Genomic DNA, 17,936 nt, shown 5'->3' with positions numbered 1-17,936 from the left:
TCCCAAGGATGAACCAGACTTGTGGAGGTCGACAATTTTTTTGATTTCTTGGCTGATTTCTTTTGATTTTCCCATGATGTCAATTATAGAGGCCCTGAGTTTGAAGGTAGGCCTTGAAATACATCCACAGGTACACCTCCAATTGACTCAAATGTTGTCAATTAGCCTATCAGAGGCTTCTAAAGCCATGACATAATTTTCTGGAATTTTCCAAGCTGTTTAAAGGCACACTCAATTTAGTGTATGTAAACTTCTGACCCACTTGAATTGTGATACAGTGAATTATAAGTGAAATAATCTGTCTGTAAACAATTGTTGAAAAACTTACTTGTGTCATGCACAAAGTAGATGTCCTAACCGACTTGCCAAAACTATAGTTTAAGAAGAAATTTGTGGATTGGTTGAAAAATGAATTATAATGACTCCAGCCAAAGTAGTATGTAAACTTCCGACTTCAACTGTACGTCATGTGGCTGCAGCGTTTCCTATTGCTGCTTAGGTAGATTAGCTTTACATATACTGCACACAGCCACAAAATGTTTAATTTCTTGGGTGCATGTTGGGCCAGAATACTGAGTCTCTGGCTTTCCTGAGACTGGCTTCGCCCCCAGAGTGTCCTGCATGGATACGAGAATCATTAGGCGTTGAGTTTCTAGCACTACCACCCTGTCGCCTTTGTTGTCGACCTCTTCCTTCATTGTGAGTTTGTCTCTATATGTCCAGTAGTCCCTCACCAGCATGGGCATACTCTTTCTTGTGTCTGGCCAGCTTCTTAGGATAAAATACTGAAGCATTAACCGTTCATTCCCCTCGAAGGTTCTGTCAGACAGGCATGTGAACATCCCTTTTATCCTGTCTGCTTACGACCCCCGGGCAGTAGCGCCTCGCGCCTGCATGCTGTGCGGGGCACTGGCTGCCTATGTGGAGCGGACACGGTCAATGAGAACAACAGACCAGCTCTTTGTCTACTATGGTGAGTCTCCTGGGGCCTGGTTATCAAAGCAGAGGCTCTCTCACGGGGTCATGACACAATTACGACAGCAGGCCAGTGATGGGGTCTGTGGTGGCACACAACACGAGGTGTGGCTGCGTCCTGGACTCTACTGAGAGGAGTGCCCTCGCTGATATCTGTGCTGCGCTTCCTCTTGCACCTTTGCTAGGTACTAATCGGGTAAATGTGGCACCTCCCTCTGCGGTTGGTTCAGCGGTCCTGGGTATTGCCTCCCCTTCCAGGGACTGTGCCTGGACACCCCTTACACTGACAGCCCCACGCTGGGACTTCGCCGCTGGCTGGCCAGATCCCTCTAGCACCGATGAAATCTGGTACGGGTATTCCAATGTAGGGAAACATAACGGAGGTTACGTATGTAACCACGATTATGTGAGCTATATGGATCACTCTAATCCTCTACGGTGCTAGAGGCACCTCAAAATTGATGTAGAGAACACGTGTCGCGGCCATGGGGTCTATATATAGGGGTGGACCCCAGCCGCGACACAGGTAGATGGGAGTAACTCTGTAAATCCTCACCTCGGATGTATCCCTCAGCTGTGGAGTGATACCAATATATTGGAGTGATCCATGTAGCTCACATAACCGTGGTTACGTACATAACCTTCGTTTTGCCCCATAGTTGCGCAAGCATCAGTTTTGTTGCTGAACAACCAACCGGTCTTTAACGTCATTGCAATGCATTAACTACCAAAATAAATCAAGACCGCAAAGTTGAATAATACACTTTAATCAATGAAAGATTTTTTGCTTCACATTTTATACTGGAATGTTACGATTCCCCATCTGTATTTCTTCACAGATAAAATGTCCCATCTAGCCATCTTCAAACCCCATTATCCAACCAACCGCATTGAAATTCTGGGAATACAAACAAAACATCAAAACCAAAACATATGAAACCACTACATGTTGTCCTTTTGATTAAGTGGATTTTAAAGAGCATCCGTTCATTATGGGAGTAAATGACTGGAGTCATCAGAGGGAGGTGGTGTCACTGGCAGGAGAGTCCTCCTCGCAGTAGGACCAAAGTATTCCCTCTATTGATGGTTGTTTGATATGAACCACAGTATATTGATCGGCTCTTCCTTTTCAACAACTGATACATTTGTAAATAGTAAACGGTGAGCTTGCTATGGAGCTTTTAAATGATTACTTTTCGAGAACTTCTATAGCCAACAAACGCAGTGGTTTGCCTTGTGAATTGGCTGCTTACTCTTTTCCATCTTAACAGTTTCTCAATACCACAGCCAACACCTAAAGCTACATATTGAGATTAATCAATCTAATGAAAAAAAAATGCCTTTAGTGGGTAAACAGGTGCCATTAAAATGGATTTGCGGTGAACCTGCAGTTATGAAACAAAAACATGAAAGACCACCTAGGCAGTCCCGCTTTCTTCAAAATCTGGTCCAATGTATAAAATACAAAATGTCTCTGGTAGAGGATGCATGACTCTTTTGGAGGTGGGGATGATTTTAATTACTCAACCGCAATAGCAGGGAAGATGAACCAGCTGAATACCGACTAGCTCCTCAGCCAACACAACAGGGTCATGTTCATTAGGCCCCAAATGGAAGAAAACTGACTGAATCAGGGAGGGACTACCTGGACTTATATAATTAGAAAGGCTAATTTTATTTTTCCTCAAAATGAGAAAATATATTTTTTTGTTTTCTTTTTCCGTTTTGTGTTCTAGTGAACACGTCCCCGATGCCTGTCTGTAGCTAGTACGGTTCCTACCCCACCACTTAACCGAGAGCACCACCCATCTCCCTTCCCTGCTGACCCTTTAGTCATCGTGTTTTGACTTCCCGCCTCTCCTCGGCGAATAACAGCATGTTTTGCTGCCCGTTAAATTGAACTCTATATTTACACACACTGTAGATCTTTTTCGCTATCATACAAACATAAATACACCAATACTGCGCTCCACCGCGGGAAGGGCTTTTGAAGGGCTGGATCCTGTTGATGTGTACAGTCTCAAAATGTTCCACAGGCGGGCAGGCAGGCGAGTATTTATTTTGTCTTCTCTGGAGCTTTATATATTTTGTTTTTACAGGATCTCGTATTTGTCGACGAGGAACGAAGTTTCTAAAGAGAATTTCACTGGTGCGTCTCCGTCTACGTGAGTCACTTTGGCAACCTGAGGGAATAGGAGGGGGGAAAAGCAATGTGACGAGTGAAATGCAGGGACCGCAAGAGCATTGTGTTCCATCATTGACCGTAGGCCTAAATGTCCATAGTTAGTAAGCTTCGACGAAAAAAAAATATGAAACTTGCCTGTATGTCGCAGTAATTGCGTTTGGACACAAAGGACACGTTGACAGGGAAAAAGTCGTTGGGTTGCCCGGCGACACTGAACTCCAGGCTGCCGCTTTTGTTTTTGGCATCTATGACGGGTAGGCTCCACTCTAGAACGTTCCGTCTGTTGTCGTGCTTATACTCTCCGTCCACGTCTCCAACCACGGGTGCCCCAACTCCAGATCTGCACCAGGAAATACAACCATTTACTGTAAACAACACAACCATCAAACTTTAGGCTGGTTTACCTGGTCACAAATGAACCATAGTCTTATACTAAAAACCAGCTCAATGGAGGAACTCCATTACCCACGCTTCTTAGTTCGGGGCTGTGCTTAAAAACCGGTCTCTGGGAAACCGGCCAAAAGAAAACCCAGCAAGGTTGTTATACAGTCAACACATTACAAGAAAAGTCATTTTTATATCACCCATGTACTCACGGTATTGGGATAGCAATAACTACGTCGTTCAGTTCAAGGCTCTCCTCCTGCAGTTCATATTCTATGTTCACGTCACAGCCAGTAGCGCTCTCTGAAGGCCAGCAGTTTACTACAGGCAAAACGAGGCACAATGACATTTAAAAATAGACTGTTGTTAACACTGAATAAATCCTACCACAGTAATTGCAGATCGAAGATGGTGCCGGCAGGACGACAGGTGGAGAAAGGCATTGGAATGAGACTCACTGGTTAGAGGTATGAGGGCATCGTCTGTGCTTTGGAGCCTCCACTTCAGCACCCCCACGTCGTTGTCGAGGGGGAAAGACTTCTCGGGGTTCTTCAGACCAATCACAGAGTCTGAAGTGAAGAGCTTCTTATCTACGTTGGGATGTGTCTAAATACCAGGGGAGATGCAATCGATTCCAACACAGTGGACATACACAACCAGGGGAGATAAAATAAATTCCAACACAGTGGACATACACAACCAGGGGAGATAAAATCAATTCCAACACAGTGGACATACACTACCAGGGGAGATAAAATCAATTCCAACACAGTGGACATACACAACCAGGGGAGATAAAATCAATTCCAACACAGTGGACATACACAACCAGGGGAGATAAAATCAATTCCAACACAGTGGACATACACAACCAGGGGAGATAAAATCAATTCCAACACAGTGGACATACACAACCAGGGGAGATAAAAATCAATTCCAACACAGTGGACATACACTACCAGGGCAAAAGTTTTAGAACACCTACTTTATTTTTTAAAACTATTTTCCAAATTGTAGAATAGTGAAGACATCAAAACTATGAAACAACACATATGGAATCATGTAGTAACAAAAAAATGTGTTTGAGATTTCTTCTTCACCTCCCTTATCCTACCTCATTTGCACATACTGTATATAGACTTTTTTCTATTGTATTATTGACTGTTTGTTTATTCCATGTGTAACTCTGTGTTGTTTGTGTCTCACTGCTTTGTTTTATCTTGGCCAGGTCACAGTTGTAAATGAGAACTTGTTCTCAACTAGCCTCCCTGGTTAAATAAAGGTGAAATAAAAAATGACAATAAAGAAGCCACCCTTTGCGTTTTGCTGCAAAGAAACCAATTCAACCATGAAGGTCTGATTCATGCAGTCTCCTCTGAACAGTTCATGTTGACGTGTGCCTGTTACTTGAACTCTGAAGCATTTATTTGGGCTGAAATATGAGGCTGGTAACTCTAATGAATGTATCCTCAGCAGCAGAGGTAACTCTGGGTCTTCCTGTCCTGTGGCGGTCCTTATGAGAGCCAGTTTCATCATAGCGCTTGGTGGTTTTTGCGACTGCACTTGAAGAAACTTTCAAAGTTCTGGAAATGTTCCACATCTTAAAGTACTGGACTGTCATTTCTCTTTGCTTATTCAATCAAATGTATTTATAAAGCCCTTCTTACGTCAGCAGAAACCCAGCCTAAAACCCCAAACAGCAAGCAATGCAGACGTAGAAGCACGGTGGCTAGGAAAAACTCCCTAGAAAGGCCGGAACCTAGGAAGAAACCTAGAGAGGATAGGGCCAGTCCTCTTCTGGCTGTGCCGGATTGAGATTATAACAGTACATGGCCAAGATGTTCAAACGTTCATAGATGACCAGCAGTGTCAAATAATAATAATCCCAGTGGTTGTGGAGGGTGCAACAGGTCAGCACCTCAGGAGTAAATGTCAGTTGGCTTTTCATAGCCAAGCATTATTTGAGCAGTTGCCATAACATGGACTTGGTCTTTTACCAAATAGGGCTATCTTCTGTATACCACCCCTACCTTGTCAGAACACAACTGATTGGCTTAAACACATTAAGGCAATAAATTCCACAAATTAACTTGATTTGTTTAACACCTTTTTGGTTATTACATGATTACATGTGTTATTTCATTTCATAGTTTTGACGACTTCACTATTATTCAACAACGTAGAAAAACCCTTGAATGAGTAGGTGTTAAAACTCTTGACCGGTAGAGAACATATCTCTGATATGGGATGAATTGTTACAGAAATCTTTGAATACATTGGGCCGTGTTCAGAAGGAGCACACGGGGAGAAACATTTTGTAATCGTGCTGGGGTTACTAGTCAAATAAGAACACTGGATTTTTCTACAACGTTGTGCCCTACTGGACACCATCCAGGAGTCTTTACAAAAGGTCATGGATCTGAACAACTCACCTGCAGTTGTACTCCCTTCTTGTCGTAGTTGTTGACCATCAGGCGGATGCGGCTGACCTTGTCGTCGGTCACTCTCAGCGTGATCATGCCAAGGAGCTCCATGTTCTGTAGACCTCCGTCACGTCCACAGGTCAGGCTGATCTTCTCCTCAACTCTCATGTGGACACTGAGGAAAACATACACAGGTGTCAAGATTGAGGTTTTATCATCACACACATTGCAATCACACACGGGAATTATGGCAATAGTAAAGCACATGCACAGACATTGAATGCAAGATAAACCTTGGCTTACTATCAAAGATGAAAACTTAAGAGGAATAATGTACCTCTCCACATTAACTGGTGGCGGTAGGACATTGGACGCAAGCGAAGGCCTTTTCCCTGTGTTGGATGTGATGGTTTCCCCCTCCCCCCTGAGCTTGTCCACAAAGTTGTCCACCTCTTTCCCCCTGGCGCCCAGCTTGAGGGCTTTGCTGGATCCGGTCGGCCTGTGGGAGACACACGATTGTTTGTACCAGCATCTGTGGCTCAGAGTTTTTCAAGGTCAGGTCTAGGGCTGGTCAGGTCTAGGGCTTTCCCGAAATGGTCAGCCGGTGATTGTCAAGCAATTAACCATCGGTCTCACAGTAATTGACCGTTAATTAACAAACACATTTCACATCTCCTGGCTTCCACCTATTAATAAGCCATTTTTAAAAAAGTCTAATAAATCCATGTAATATTGCCTACTACACTTTCCCAATAAATCCATTATTATATTAGACAGGTCTAAAGAAGCATGATATGAAGAAAATGTGGTCTACTTCAGAAGAAAAGGTCCTTATGTGGCTAAGCCAAATGGCTGTGGGCTACACTAGTTCATTTAGCAGGCAAGATTTGCTTAGAATTCCATGGCATTATTTTATAGTATGAAGAATACAATTGAACAAAGCTGAATAAAATATATGATATTTTCTCCAAAACGATTTGAGGGAGCGAGCAGACTATTCTGTGTTGAGCGGTTAACAAAGAAATAGGTACTATGCTTAATTTAGAGTTATTCATGTAACTTTAGTTGTTCTACAAACGTTGGGCTATATGTTTTTATTTTGAATACATTGTAAGGCTGCAGGATGAGACTAATGATGATTTGAAAAAGTTGCTTGAAAGGCATGAGCTCTGCTGTTTTTTTTGCGCAAAAGTCGAATTCACAATTTCACCAGCACTTGATAATGCCCCAAATTTCACGGAGGCATCCCCTTTATGGCAGTAACGCACCCCAAAAAATCCATTCCTTTTAAATGCCCGGACTAGTGCGTTGTGCCCTGCTCCCAGAGTGTGTGGCGCAATCCAAAGTGTCTCTCACTCACATGGCTCGCTGTCATGTGATCGGGTATTTCTCACAGGTTACAAGTGAAGACAGACATCGGGGACACAACTGCACACACTTTTATCCAATTCCGAGATGCATAGAAGATATTGGATGAACTGTCCACATTTACTTTTCGTCAGCTAACAAGATGAGTAGGCCTAACGAACAGCAAAAGCACTAGCCAAAGTCAATCTACTATCCCCCATAGTACAAACGTCAACCTATTTTGTGCGAGAAATAAATATTCCAAACCGTCTGGGACAGTTATGGAATGCGATAGATCCCAAATGAATACAACCACTAGCTTCAAAATACATTTAAGCAATGTGGCTGACACAACAGATCAGAACGTTTAGCTTAAAATGTTGATAAACTATTAGGCTATTTCTTCACATTATAAGCACAGCAATGTGCACATGGTAGTAGGCTAAAAGCGCAAATGTTTCCCGGGAAAACACCATTATCAAAAGTGACCGAAAAATGTAATTATGCATGTAATGCTTTTATTATAAAGGTGCATTTTTATGGTGAAAATTAACTTCACCAAACTTGAAACTCATGCGCTGCTTATATGCCAGTTAGGCTCTACACCCCTTGTAAAGCGGATTAATGTGCTTCATTTTTAAGACATTATTTGGCCACTTTAGTTGTGATACAAACCTTATTAAAACATATAGGACATTAGGCTAGGCTACATAAAGTGTGCGTCTATGGTTCAAAAAAAGGCAAAGGCATAGTTTCTTATGCTGCGCATCATTCACAAGTGATAATATATCATTCACAAGTGATAGGCTAATATTGTCACCAATCAGACTATTCTTGGTTTAATCTCGTCTTTACATATACTAAATAATAATGTGTGTGTGACATTTGTTAGAATTTAGAATGGACCATTAACATGCACCTGTATCGAAACAGGGGCAGTGGGGAATAAATACATGTCATCTTTGCGCTTAAATAGCGAATGGACGACGCATTTCCCAGTGGTTTATTTTCATGGCTAGGCCATACTCCTGATCTAAATATAAGCAATATGCTTAATATTAGGAAAGTTGAGAAATCAATAATAGGCCTAGCTTATAGAAAGCTGATGGGATCCTCTTCTTTTTATTAGCAGCCATCACACTGTTTTCTCCCTATTGGCTATGCAAATAGAAATGTTGCACAACATGAGCTGATGGGCTTTCATTAACTGTTTGATTAGATTTTTGAATACATTTGCATTGATGTTAGAGTGATTAGAGGGACAAAAGAGTGCTGAGTACCAGGCTGTTAGCAAGTTTGGTAGGCCGCTGATGACCAGCAGCAGCATCAGAGCTTGGAGAAGCCTAATTACCGTGACTAAATGGTCATGTGGAATTTGACTGCCTTCATGACATGTTGACCTCCGGTGTGGCTGTAACATGGTCACCGCAACAGCCCTAGTCAGGTCACGTTCAGGGTGAGAAATGAACACCCGCCATATGCGGGCAGAATTTGGGGCATTGGCGGGAAAGATTGTCTTTCACCAGCCACATTGGTGGCTGGTAGAAGTTGGTCGAATTGACGAAAGGCTACTAAAGTGTTTCTTGTCTAGTTACATCATTTTTGTTCAAACGCCAAGTTGTTTTTCCAACATTATTTTGCTGCAACTGTCTGTTGCTAACGCAGATGCAGAGGTTCTCAATAACCGTTACCATGGTACTGGCCCCCCTTGAAGAGGCAGCTGAACATTTGTCTCACCTAATGACTCACATTTTTCTGGGTTACACACTCCAAAAATATTTTATTCAGACATTTTATGTCATGTCTTATCAAAACACTCACATATTTTAATTGTGCTCAATTTATTTGTGTTCTCATAAATATCAACATATGTACTCTTTGTAAAAAATGGCAGTGTCAGAACTCTGAACTAATAACAATAAATAAGCCGTTTCACTCAGCATTTTGTGGCAGGGAAGACACTGTTGATTCTTAATGCTCAGTTGTAGAACAGTTTGTTTCACTATTTTAACTAAATGATTGCTTTTAACATACATCAGTTAAAAGACTTCGGTCACAAAAATGAAATTGAATGGAGCAATATACCACATTACTTCTTACTACTAATACATTTCTTGTTTTAGAAACACTACAAAAGAGTTGGCTGATCGATTTTCTCATCTAACTGCCACAGTGGCTGTTGGACCAAAAATACAATTTCCCACCCTGGTCACATTATCAGGACAAACTGGGCCCTAACTGCCAATCACTGTGTATTGGAGCACAGTCTAAGACAATTATACACACAATCAAATTCAACACCGAAATTCCATCATTTCCGTACCTGACTGGGACAGTAGCCATCTTGGGTTTCTCGGGTTCGATGATGGTGTCTGTGATGATGGACCCTGAGGACATGCTGCTCATCCCGGCATTGCCGAAGCCGCCGAAGCCCGGCACCTTCTTCCCCGAGCGCTCGGCGTCTCGCCTGATCTGCTGCAGCTCTTTAGCCTTTCGTCGCATCTCTGCTTTGGCCTCTCGCTCCTGGGTCTGTGGGGCCGAGCAGATGAGGAAGAACGTTTAAATCGGGGTTGCTATAAGCTAATGCCACATGGGCATTTTAGCAACAAGTGTCTCACCTCTCTGACTGCCCGGAACACCTTCTCCTCATGAGAGTCCATCTCGGTGAAGGTGCGGATCTGGGCCAGGTTGACGTTCTCCCTGTAGCCGAGGGCCACGATCTCGTCGAAGGCGAATATCAGGTCAAAACAGTGGTCTGAGATTTCCCCTTCCTCCAGCACACGGCAGTACTCTGGGATCTGAAAACAGAAAAACACAATTGAATGCGTCCATATCAAACCAAAAGTCATAATACCATTCTAGTTTCTAGTGGGATATGATCCCATTTGAAGTTATTGGTGGGATGGATAAACTCTGAACTCGTAAGCAGCAATGGGCTGCTATAGCGTAGGGTTATCCCCTGTGCTGCTCCCATTCTGTTGTGTGTGTGTGGGTCCTGGATACTATGGCTGCAAAATCTCGGTGTAATGGACCAATAAAGATATGTCGGATCGTATCATACCACGCGTGAGAAGAGCCGCAGCGTCTCCAGGTCTTCCAGGATGTTGCTGTTCTTGGTGGTGACCAGCACCATGTAGAGCTTGTCCAACGGCTGGTAGACGTAACGCACACTCTCCGTCTCCACAAACGTGTGCTGCTTGCCCATGCCCATGAGCTTGGGGAAGGCGGCCAGCAGGCCCTCGACACGCGTCCGGGTCATCTCCACAAACTGCCGTGACACGATGGCTTTGCCTGCCTTGGTGCACACCGCCGCTGCCAAAAGCACCTGCAGCCAGCAGAGAGAATCACAAACATCCGTTCATAAGTGGGTTGTCTCCATTAACGGATGACAGAGTGATAGACAGGGTAACCATATGTGGTACAAATATGTTGGCCAAGAAATGTGCCAATTTACTTAGAAAGCAGATTCCGACCCTATCGTTAAGCTTGTTTACACACTGAGCTGCACTGGAGTCAGAAAGCAATCATAGTTACATTAAGACGCCGTGAAGCCAGCGTATGATATGGGTCGGAAAACATACCTCAATACAGGGACGGGATATGCTACGGCTAGGTAGCATGAGGACAAAAGGGTAGTTTCCCAGGAGGAAAAAAAGAAGTATTTCAATTTTCTTGATCTATCAGTGTGGAAAGGTCCAATTTGGAGTAGTGGCATATCCCATCCCTGCATTGAGGTACGTTTTCTGACCCATATCTCACACAAGCTTCATGGTGTCTTAATGTAACCATGATTGCGTTCTGACCCCAGTGAAGTTCAGTGTGTAAACAAGTGTAAAGATATTCCCACCCTATGCTGGCTACAATTTGCTATATGTGAAAAATCACTTACCATCACAGAATACCAGGACCAAGGCACGATAACGCATTGATCCAAACGACTTAATTTACTAGATTACGCAATGCAAATCAATCACAATGTCATACAGCCAAGATCCATTGGTTGACATATCATGGTAACTAATGTTAGCTAGTTAGTTAACTAGCCTGCCAAGTATTTAACGTTACCAGCCAACATAGCTTAACACAGTTAGCAGACCGGTGAAATGTAAAGATCAATCTAGTTAACTTAGTTAAATTGTAACTAGGTAGTTACCTAGTTAGCTAGTAAACTTAGCCAGTTAGCGTTAGCTAACTGAACTGTCACCAAGCACTAGTAGCTGACATTTGTGGTAACGTTAGCTAGTTAACTTAGCTAGCTTACTAACATCGATACGTTACATTACAACGCTGCTAAGTAATCGTAGCATTATATAGTTAATAAATTAGCAAATAACCTTGAGTGGCTACCTTTGTGGTTGTTTGTCAAGTGAAGTTTGGTTTGCTTCTCAATTCATTGTGCCAAGGGGCTAGCTAATGATAGCAAGCTAACGTTTGTTGTTATGATTAAGCTAAGCGGAAAAGATAAAGACTTGAAATGTGACTGTGCTCACCATTGTTGGTCTCTCTTTAGGAAAACGATATCTAATCTCAGATGGTTAGGAAAACGATCTTCAATCTCCGATGGTGTTTGCTCAGTCAAGATCCAGTAAATCTAAAGCGCCTTTAGAAAGAAAATATAGTTGGATAGCTAGCTAAACTGCTTGTTGCTTGTAGTGCTTCACTGTGAGTTACTTCAATATGGCAGCCAAGCAGAGCCACGTCTCCAACCAGCGGAGTTGCTTCCTTGATAAACCACTCGTTCGCTTTGTCGTAGAAAACTTCAGAACGTCAAAAGTTGCGCGATGTGTGCTTGAACCAAAGAGATCGAGCACAGATAGAACAACGAGACAGATATGTCACCGGATGTAGAACTGTGAAGCATCCGCTTGGTGTTTCATCTCACTGCCTTATATGGTAGTGAGAGGAAGCCCACTGGCCAACAGTGGGAGAAGATGGAACCAGGTGGATTTTGGCCGAGATTCTGCACATTTTCTCATCGATTAAACATTTGAGCTCAACACAGTTTTCTGTTCCCAACACTAAAATCTGTTATGAACAGAGTGGAGTAAGTTTTGTATACTTGACCCTTTACAACATGTATTTTTAAAATTGCGTTATTTAGAAGGAGTGCAAAGACGAATTGAGTTATTGCACGTATGCACTTCACAGAGTAAGCGTTCCCTAACGGAAATATGCAGATACATGCTAGAACCCGCCAATAGGATCTCGCTAGCTCATGCTTGTTTCCGCCCAACTCCTTACTTGTTCTTCCCACGATGACGCACTTGTTCCCATTGGAAATGACTACCTTGGTTTAGTTATAAATCTCTTTGGATCGCATCCAACTTGTAGGTGCATACACTGCCACCTACTGTACTGGTCCGTGAGGTAATTCATGAACTACCAACATTCAATTATTTGATGTGGTAATACAAGTTGGGGAAAAGGAAAGCTGCCCTGCCAACTATTAGCACTCTAAAAAAATCCACCACCCCATTCCACTATTTAACCATATCTAGTCTTACTCCAGACCGATGGTCTGAGAGTACATGACACTAACACCCCCTACAACTGTTCTGCAGTAAATCCCCCAATCCCAAGTACTTCTTCGCCACCGCAAACTCTATTTTCTGTGACTTTCGATCCACTTCTGCAATACAATTGACAGCCATGGCTATAAATGCTACAAAGTCCACCTTACTGAGGCACATATTCTTCCCATCACTCTCTCTTGGTCTTTGCCTACACACACGAATCCTCTCAGGATCCCTCACCTTGTACCCATCTTTCTCTACCACTTTCTTCACTGCTTCGGCATACAACTCTTTCTGTACTACTTTAACTCTGGCTACCTCAATCTGCCTTTCTCTCACCGGACACCTCCGAACGCCAGCCCCATGGGCACCCCCAAAACTGAGACATATAACTTTCTCCACCGATGCCACACATCCTTCATCTCATGCCCACCGGCACACTTCTCACATCGAGGCATCTCCCTCCACACTGCTGCAACATGCAACTTGACACCTAAAACACTGTAGTGTTGTCGGAAACAAAAACTCTCACAGGAAATTGACACCTCCTACCTTGACGTAATCTAGTATAGACTCAACATGACAGATAATGTCTTCTCCGTTTCCCCATGCTCTCCACCGGATCTACGGCTCACTAAACGGCGGGCGTTACAGACACCGGGAATTTTCCATTTCAACTGCTCCTCCTCAACACTTAATGCAACCCCGTTATCACTCCTTTCAACGGCGCCCTGCTCCGAAGAGCAAAGCAAGTTGCAAATATTGTCCCAAATCGTGTAATCCAGAGTGTCTGCTCCTTCTGGGCGGAGGAAACACGATAAATCATCACGAGTCCACTCCGAGTCACCTTCACCAACCTCTTCTCCACCCAATCTGACACCACATATGGATCAGCCAAAATGCAAGGATTCATTCTCTCTATAAATCTCACTCGCACTCAGCCAAAATCATCCTTATTCTCCCCAGGATGAGGACTGAACTCGGCAGTCCTCACCGCAGGTACTTCATCCTCACTTTCGCCAGGTTCCGTCTCTGAACAACTGGGGCACGTATCCCTCTTTTTGCACATGACGCCAGTGGCAAACAAAAACAAAAATGTGGGATGCATGCCAGCAAAGCCACTACACAACACTAAACAATACATTAATTGCACGAAAACAGTGACAAACGATGCCCACAAACTGTTAGGGCCTACTGTACATAAAGATGTCCAAACAGCAGTCTCAACACCTTACCACTGATACACCTCGCTATCAGCGGAGCCTTGTCTGGCAGCGAAACAGTTCATTCAGTCTAATTTACTGCCTTTAAAAGAAACATGGCTGATATGGCTGACTTGCTTAAACAAATGTGGTTTCTACTGACAATTGAGATGTACAAACTATGGCATAAGGGGATGACAAGCAGATAAGAGGTGATCCATAATTTCGATTAAGACACTAATGAGCGAGCTAGGATGACATAATCAATATAACTATTTGTTCAGCACTTTTGAAATGTACAGCGACAGAATTCAGAACATGGGCCATTCTTACAGTGTTCTCCGTGTACACCAAGTCAGAACCGTATGATAAATAAAGGGGACATAAAGCAGACAATGAAAGCTCTAACAATATTCGATGATTACATTTCTCTAAAACAGGTTATAGGCTACATGTGCACCACCAAGTCAGAACAGTAGGTGAAATGAAGAGGTGAAAATACACAAAATTACTAGGGTGAAGCACACGGGCAACTAACAGCTTACTACAGAACATACCCTTAGTATTACTTTCTTAGCTACAGTATAAATATCTCTCTGGTGTATTACATAATGTATGCAGCTGCATACAAGACATTTTTGGACTCACGTTGTTGTGCTGTGCTTACTTGATCAGAAAGGTGCCGAGGCGGTCCATCGTGGGCAAATTTTGTCATCAAAGTCAGGAATGCTCTGGATTTATGGTGCTTTCAAGACAACTTGGAACTCGGAAAAAAACAAGGTCGAATCATGATGACTTTAAATGGTGGAAGCCCTCATTGGTAATGTCCATGCTTAAACAGTTTATAATACTATCTCTATGGCTTGAACACGTTTTTGAACAGAGAAAAAAACTAGAAATAGGCTAGATAGATAATCCAACATTTCAGAAAAGAGGATTGGGCTTGGAAAGTAGCTAGCTCTCCAGTCCCTTTCTTTTATAGCTCAATGACATTGGTCTTGAAGAAGACAGTGGTCAACTGCACACATTTTTTTTTTTTTTTTTTTTGAATTTTACCCCTTTTTCTCCCCAATTTCGTAGTATCCAATTGTTGTAGTAGCTACTATCTTGTCTCATCGCTACAACTCCCGTACGGGCTCGGGAGAGACGAAGGTTGAAAGTCATGCGTCCTCCGATACACAACCAACCAAGCCGCTGCTTCTTTAACACAGCGCACATCCAACCCGGAAGCCAGCCGCACCAATGCGCCGGAGGAAACACCGTGCACCTGGCCACCTTGGCTAGCGTACACTGCGCCCAGCCTGCCACAGGAGTCGCTGGTGCGCGATGAGACAAGGAAACCCCTACCAACCAAGCCCTCCCTAACCCGGGCGACGCTAGGCCAATTGTGCGTCGCCCCACGGACCTCCCGGTCGCGGCCGGTTACGACAGAGCCTGGGCGCGAACCCAGGACTCTGATGGCACAGCTGGCGCTGCAGTACAGCGCCCTTAACCACTGCGCCACGCGGGAGGCCCCAATTGCACACATTTTAATCATAAATTGTCAATGCACAAAAAAGTCCATTCTTACTGAATTGGCTCATTTTGCTAGTGAAATGTACTTTAAATCGATAAAACACCTTAATAAGAAAACCAGCAAATGAACTCAGCAACAAAAAAAAACGTCCTCTCACAGTCAACTGTGTTAAAACCTCTTACTTCTACCCCCTCCTTTTTCGAACATTCTGTTAAAAATCGCGCAACTTTTCAGCGTCCTGCTACTCATGCCAGGAATATAGTATATGCATATGATTAGTATGTGTGGATAGAAAACACTCTGAAGTTTCTAAAACTGGTTAAATCACGGCTGTGACTATAACAGATCGTGTGTTTCAGCCACTTTCAGCCACTTTAATAATGGGAATTGATGGGAAATGATGTAAATATATCACTAGCCACTTTAAACAATGCTACCTTATATAAATGTTACTTACCCTACATTATTCATCTCATACGCATACGTATATACTGTACTCTATATCATCGACGGTATCCTTATGTAATACATGTATCACTAGCCACTTTATACTATACTATGCCACTTTGTTTACATACTCATCTCATTTGTACATACTGTACCCGATACCATCTACTGTATCTTGCCTATGCTGCTTTGTACCATCACTCATTCATATATCCTTATGTACATATTCTTTATCCCCTTACACTGTGTACAAGACAGTAGTTTTGGAATTGTTAGTTAGATTACTTGTTGGTTATTACTGCATTGTCGGAACTAGAAGCACAAGCATTTCGCTACACTCGCATTAACATCTGCTAACCATGTGTATGTGACAAATAAAATTTGATTTGATTTGATTTGAACAGATCGTGTGTTTCATTGAAAAACGCAAGAAAAACTGCTCTCTGAAAGCTAAAAATAATTTCCATAAGTCACTTTCATGGGTTGTTAAAAGGGGACAAAATTTAATATCGACCTGCATGCAATTCATACAAATTCCACACGATGTCGCCATTGTCGTCATTTTCAATGGAATTTTTTGTTGGAAAATCCAACTATCTGGATTCCGTTTCTTCCGGCCTCCACCAGGATGTTTTTAATGTGGACATTGGCAGCCATTGATTTGCAGACGAGGAGCTATTGAATATACATCGCCCTGTAATCATTTTGATAGATTATAAACGTTTACTAATACCTAAAGTTGGATTACAAAAGGATTTCGAAGTGTTTTGTGAAAGTTTATCGTCGACTTTTTTAATTTTAAAAAATGACGCAGCGTTTAAAAACGATGTTTTTTTCTGAATGACACAGCTTCCATAGAAAGCTCTTTTGGGTATATATGGACCGATTTAAACGAAAAAAAGACCCAATAGTGATGTTTATGGGGCATATAGGAGTGCCAAGAAAGAAGCTCGTCAAAGGTAATGAATGTTTTATATTTTATTTCTGCGTTTTGTGTAGCGCCGGCTAAGCTATATCTTTTATATCTATATCTGTGTATATCTTTGTTTACATTTACGCATTCAGGCATTTTGGGGTGTTGCATGCTATCAGATAATAGCTTCTCATGCTTTCGCCGAAAAGCATTTTAAAAATCTGACTTGTTGGCTAGGTTCACAACGAGTGTAGCTTTAATTCAATACCCTGCTTGTGAATTTTGATGCACGTTTGAGTTTTAACGAGTACATTTAGCATTTAGCGTAGCGCATTTGCATTTCCAGGTGTCTACTTGAGACATCTGCGTCTCAAGTAGAAGAAAGAAGTTAATTTTCAGCAAACTTAACATGTGTAAATATTTGTATGAACACAACAAGATTCAACAACTGAGACATAAACTGAACAAGTTCCACAGACATGTGACTAACAGAAATTGAATAATGTGTCCCTGAACAAAGGGGGGGGGGGGGGGTCAAAATCAAAAGTAAGAGTCAGTATCTGGTGTGGCCACCAGCTGCATTAAGTTATGCAGTGCATCTCCTCCTCATGGACTGCGCCAGATTTGCCGGTTCTTGCTGTGAGATGAGATGTTACCCCACTCTTCCACCAAAGGGCACCTGCAAGTTCCCTGACATTTCTGGGGGGAATGGCCCTAGCCCTTACCCTCTGATCCAACAGGTCCCAGACATGCTCAATGGGATTGAGATCCGGGCTCTTTGCTGGCCATGGCAGAACACTGACATTCCTGTCTTGCAGGAAATCACGCACAGAACAAGCAGTATGGCTGGTGGAATTGTCATGCTGGAGGGTCATGTCAAGATGAGCCTGCAGGAAGAGTACCACATGAGGGAGGAGGATGTCTTCCCTGTAACACACAGCGTTGAGATTGCCTGCAATGACAACAAGCTCAGGCCAATGATGCTGTGACACACCGCCCCAGACCATGATGGACCCTCCACCTCCAAATCG

At 42.9% G+C, this 17,936-nt stretch overlaps 1 protein-coding gene across 1 annotated transcript; it reads right to left on the bottom strand.

Moving 5' to 3' along the window:
- Positions 1-1,726: 1,726 nt before the first annotated feature.
- On the bottom strand, positions 1,727-12,125 carry LOC139385460 (coatomer subunit delta-like). Its single transcript, XM_071130516.1, has 10 exons — positions 11,805-12,125; positions 10,376-10,639; positions 9,933-10,112; positions 9,638-9,843; positions 6,305-6,466; positions 5,977-6,142; positions 4,003-4,150; positions 3,757-3,865; positions 3,296-3,500; positions 1,727-3,158 (listed from the first exon to the last, which is right to left on the bottom strand). Exons 1-10 carry the CDS (start codon positions 11,805-11,807, stop codon positions 3,069-3,071), a joined length of 1,533 nt encoding a protein of 510 aa, XP_070986617.1. The 5' UTR covers positions 11,808-12,125; the 3' UTR covers positions 1,727-3,068.
- Positions 12,126-17,936: the final 5,811 nt, after the last annotated feature.

The sequence above is a fragment of the Oncorhynchus clarkii genome, chromosome 27 (assembly GCF_045791955.1).
Source record: "Oncorhynchus clarkii lewisi isolate Uvic-CL-2024 chromosome 27, UVic_Ocla_1.0, whole genome shotgun sequence".
Classification (NCBI taxonomy): domain Eukaryota; kingdom Metazoa; phylum Chordata; class Actinopteri; order Salmoniformes; family Salmonidae; genus Oncorhynchus; species Oncorhynchus clarkii.
Note: the sequence above shows the minus strand (reverse complement) of the source record. Positions and strands in the feature narration are given on the sequence as shown.

What these genes read in the sequence shown, in the direction of transcription:
- LOC139385460 (XM_071130516.1), bottom strand. An exon ending in TGTTCCGGGCAGTCAGAGAG is followed by an intron (nt 9,844 to 9,932) that starts GTGAGACACTTG and finishes TCGGCCCCACAG; the next exon opens with ACCCAGGAGCGAGAGGCCAA. An exon ending in ATGGCTACTGTCCCAGTCAG is followed by an intron (nt 6,467 to 9,637) that starts GTACGGAAATGA and finishes TGTCTCCCACAG; the next exon opens with GCCGACCGGATCCAGCAAAG.